Source organism: Microtus ochrogaster, chromosome 5 (assembly GCF_000317375.1).
Source record: "Microtus ochrogaster isolate Prairie Vole_2 chromosome 5, MicOch1.0, whole genome shotgun sequence".
In the NCBI taxonomy this organism is placed as follows: domain Eukaryota; kingdom Metazoa; phylum Chordata; class Mammalia; order Rodentia; family Cricetidae; genus Microtus; species Microtus ochrogaster.
In genome coordinates this window covers 43,145,887-43,150,202 of record NC_022012.1, presented here as the reverse complement: position 1 = coordinate 43,150,202, position 4,316 = coordinate 43,145,887, and the positions used below count along the sequence as shown (strand labels likewise).

General features: G+C 44.1%; 1 protein-coding gene across 1 annotated transcript in view; it reads left to right on the top strand.

Annotated features, from left to right (window-relative positions):
* The first annotated feature begins 1,212 nt into the window (after positions 1–1,212).
* The window catches only part of Htr3b (5-hydroxytryptamine receptor 3B), a 26,500-nt gene continuing 23,396 nt past the window's right edge, over positions 1,213–4,316 (top strand). Inside the window, exon 1 of the mRNA XM_005347280.2 lies at positions 1,213–1,258. Coding sequence (XP_005347337.1) covers positions 1,219–1,258 — 40 coding nt within the window. The 5' untranslated portion in view covers positions 1,213–1,218. The remainder of the gene's footprint in view (positions 1,259–4,316) is intronic.

Below are 4,316 nucleotides of genomic sequence, written 5' to 3'. Positions count from 1 at the left end.
ACTTTTGGTCCTGTTTCCTCTCAGATGCTGGGGTTTTAACCGTGAGCTGCTGCACTGGGCCCGACAAGGACATTGTGCCATTTATTTCTTCAAGTATGTGGAAATGGTGTCTGCACACTTGTGTGTACAGGTATGGAAATGACATCTATCTGCACACTCGTGTGCACAGGTGTGGCCACGCCAGAGGGACTCCTGCTCTGTCAAGCCATGACTTACTCCCTGAGATAGGGTCTCTCACCGAAGCTGCAGCCCGAGAGGAGGAGAGGGTGGGATCAATCAAACAACCACAGCAACAAATCTTTGATCAGGGAGCCAGAAAGATGGGCCCATTGGGTAGAGGAGCTTCCTGCCAAGCCTGGCTATCCGAGTTCCATCCCCAGGACCCACATGGTGAAAGGAGAGAACGAACTCCCAAAAGTTTCCCTCTGACCTCCACATGTGCCCGGCAGCACACGCCCACCCCAAACCCCAAAGTAAACAAACATAGTTTTTAAAAGGGACATTAAAGAAAGTCTTTTATTGAATGATGCTAAACATTAATAGCTCTCATCTTCAAGAAGCATCCTAGTTACTTTTTGGACCATGTTTGGTGAAAACTTAAAAAGCATTTCTATTTATCAAAAATCAATGTTTCTCTTAATTAAAGGGGCCTAGCAGAGACAAAAAGCACTCTCTCTGCTGTATTGTTTGTAGTTGATGTTCATTAGACAATACCAGGTTCCCATTAGCTGCTTGTAACTCAAGAGCCCAGCGACTGTTCCCAAAGCCTGAAGATGGTACCGCCTAAGTCTGATTTAAGACAGCTATCTGGATCTCAATTATTAATGAAATTAGGGTCCTGGATGCCAGCAAGAGCATTGCCTTAGGTAAAGGCTGTAAAGGAAATCATATTAGCGTGGAATTTCCTCTCCTCAGGGGCTCCTCTTCTATTGCATTATTCACTTAGCCGTCTCCTGGAAGGGAGATGGGCTGTTGGCCACCGTCCTAGGGCAGAGCCAAATGGAGACACTAGTGGGGTTCATGAAGGCATCAATCTCAAAACCTCCATGTGGTGCTTGTATGCCTCGGTCCAGTGGCATGCCCACAAAATAGCACCAAGGTTACCACAAGTGAGCAAGCAGAAGCGCAGGGTGGAGAGGTGCCGAGCGAAGCAAAACTGAGCCACCCCATAGTCACTCCTCTTCTCTGGTCCCTGCCCCAGCTCAGCTGGCAAGTGCGATGAGTCTTCTGCGGTCCTGCCTCCTGGTGGCTGCTGTAGGTAAGTCCTGCCCATGGTTAGACTGGGCACTGTCTTAGCTCTCGCAGTGCGGTGTCCACACGGAGCGGGAACACCTCAGAATCATTCCTTTTTATTCATACTCTGTTGAATGCTAGTCCTAGGAGAGAGACCAGCGTATGTCTCTATGTCCCCTCCCACACACAATCACACACAGCTGTACAGCATCGTGCCCTGGGACTTTTTATATAGGTGAAAATTCACCCTGAAACATTACAGTTGGTGGGCAAATCTTCATGTCTGAGGAAATCCGGCTCACTGTGGTAATTTGCATTAAACATGGGGCAATCTCTTTCAGATATGAACGGAGAGCGGGTTTTAGTATCCTAGATAGTCTTGGCATTAATATAAACCTTTAGCTGAGCAGAGGAAGAGTCCCTTGGATATATCTCAACTGGAGATACCTGCATACTGTTTTGATATTGCAGTGTTTAAGTCCAGCTTTACAGAAACTATAGACCTGGCTAATATATTGCTAACAGCAGCTGCAAAAACATGCAATTTTTGAGTGTATGATTTCTCTCAAAATACTTTAGAGATTGTATGTGTTTTAATGTATGGAATGATATTTCCATGGTAACATTCACTATGCTGAATTGAATTGTTTTAGTTAGGATGCAATTGATTTTTTAAAAAGAGTGTATAAGTGAAGAATCTGTGGGAGATCCATACCCACACCTGGGTATGCATCATTCTCTTCTTCTTACATCCCCTTCTCTAATCCAGTGGTTCTCAACACACGAGTCGTGATCCCTTTAGGGGGCCAAACCACCCTTTCACAGGGGCTGCCTAAGACAACCAGAAAACACAGACATTTACATTACAATTCATAACAGTAGCAAAATTACATTTATGAAGTAGCAACAAAAAATAATTTTATGGTTGGGGGTCACCATGACACGAGGAACTGTATTACAGGCTCACAGTGTTAAGAATGTGGAGAAGCACTGGGACTAATCTGTTAAAGTGTCTTTTCCTACATTCCAACTGTTGGTGATTTCTAACACGCTACTTTCTTCCAGCATCCCCCTCATACCCTTCCTTTTTGAGGGTGCTCCTAGAACTTGGGTCTGAATTCTCAAAGTTTAAAATATAACTGCAAGTAGTTATGCAAGTCAGTTATGGAAAGGAAATAAAGACATTTGGTAGCGAGAAAGCTGGGAAATTAAAGAGAAAGGAAGAAAACACTGGAAATGTTTTTTTGTTCTTTCTGTTTGGTAGAGAAGAAAAATAGCACAGACATCCTGGACATTTAACTTCAAGGATAAAAGCCTATCTTAATTATAGGAGTAAAATAGAGGAAATTTCATTAATGCCAAATGGATTTCTTTGCAGAAAATAACTATCAACATGAAAATGAGATAAAATAGAGAACCGACATCCAGAAGCCTCAGGAGATCCTTCTTACCAGCTTTCCCTCTGATGTTCTGTGCTCAGAGGGACAGGAACAAGGTTTTAGCAGGGTCTAATGACTGAGGCCTCCTCGTAAATCACACGGAGGGCATCTGTGGCAAAGGAATCTGACATTGTACTACAGCAGAACTGGTTTTTGTCCTCTGCGCTGAGCGTGTGCTAGGGATGAGGCTTGTACCCCTCCAGCCTCACTATTCACTGACCCACATAAGTCAGTTCGTTCTTTAGGCAGTTTTTCAGGGCCTTGTATAGCCTGCGTTAGCCTTGAACTTACTGTATACCTGAACGCTGAATTCTTATCCTCCTGCCTCTCAAATTCTAGGCTACAGCTGTGCACCATCTCGTCCTGTGTATGTGATGCCGAGGGAGGGACCCATGCCTTCATGTGTGCTAGGCAAGCACTCTATTTATGGATGCTCACCCTCATACCCTTACATTGGTTTTTATCTGGAATATTCACCAAGATCAGACCGTGGAAGTGTAATGTGTAGCACAAATGTAAGATATTATCAACCCAGAAGCACGGGCTCCGGAAAGACCACTGGCTGCTTCTGCTCAGTAATAGACACTGTGCAGGGTGTATCGGTTTTCCTTCCAAGGGCGTATTCAGTGCTGGTCCTAATATTTTTAGACAGCCAGGTCACTATCGTGTCATGCCTACGAGGTTGTTCTCTGAATGCAGACCAGCTGTGCTTCAGCGCCAGTCCCTAATTTGGAAGCTATGGCCCTGGGCATCTGTACTTTCACTGAATCTGTAATAATTGTGCCTTCTTCATACACACACACACACACACACACACACACACACACACACTCACCATACCCAAACAAAACAAGTGAAAAAGAAAGAATGCCTTTTTTGTTGTTGTTGTTGCTGTCATTTTTGAGCAGGGACTCAGTCTTTAGTCCAGTCTGGCTTGTAACTCAGTATGTAGTCCAGGCTATCCTCAGATTTGTGATTCCCCACCTCAATTTCTGAGGGCTGGGATTCCAGACATGTACCACCATGCCTGCCTTTGTATTCGTATTGTCTTTTTAAATCTCTTCACCACCAAACACTTCATAGCTCAGTCCCGAATAGATTCATTCTCCAGAAACAATACAAGTGACTTAAGGGAAGCTGGTTATCTGGACCTGAGGAGACAGAGTTGGCCAGGAATCTCTCCTGAGCCCGACGATAGCTTCCATCAGTGTCTATGGAAACAGCCTTGAACTTTGAGTCATTTAGTGCTGTGTGAATGTCACATTAGCTTTCAAGGGGGCATCATTTGCGGCTAATTAATGGTCACTTAAATCCTTAATATCTCTCCTGTAATTGATCTTTCTCCTTGGGCAAATTTGCATTCATAGTAGAAATGCAATTTATTATTTCCTCCCAGCTTATGCCAGAGCTCGGTTCTCTTTGCATTTATGTGAGCTTACTTTCATTTGCTTTTTATCTTTCTCTTTGTTCCTAGTCCTAGCCTGCAAAACTTTCTCTTTGTACCTAGGCTTTTGACACCTTCTAGAAAGCATGGGTCTATCTTCTCCAGGAGACCTATGGATTATTTCTTAGATAAGATAGGAGAGAGATAGATGGAGAGAGAGAGAGAGAGAGAGAGAGAGAGAGAGAGAGAGAGAGAGAGAG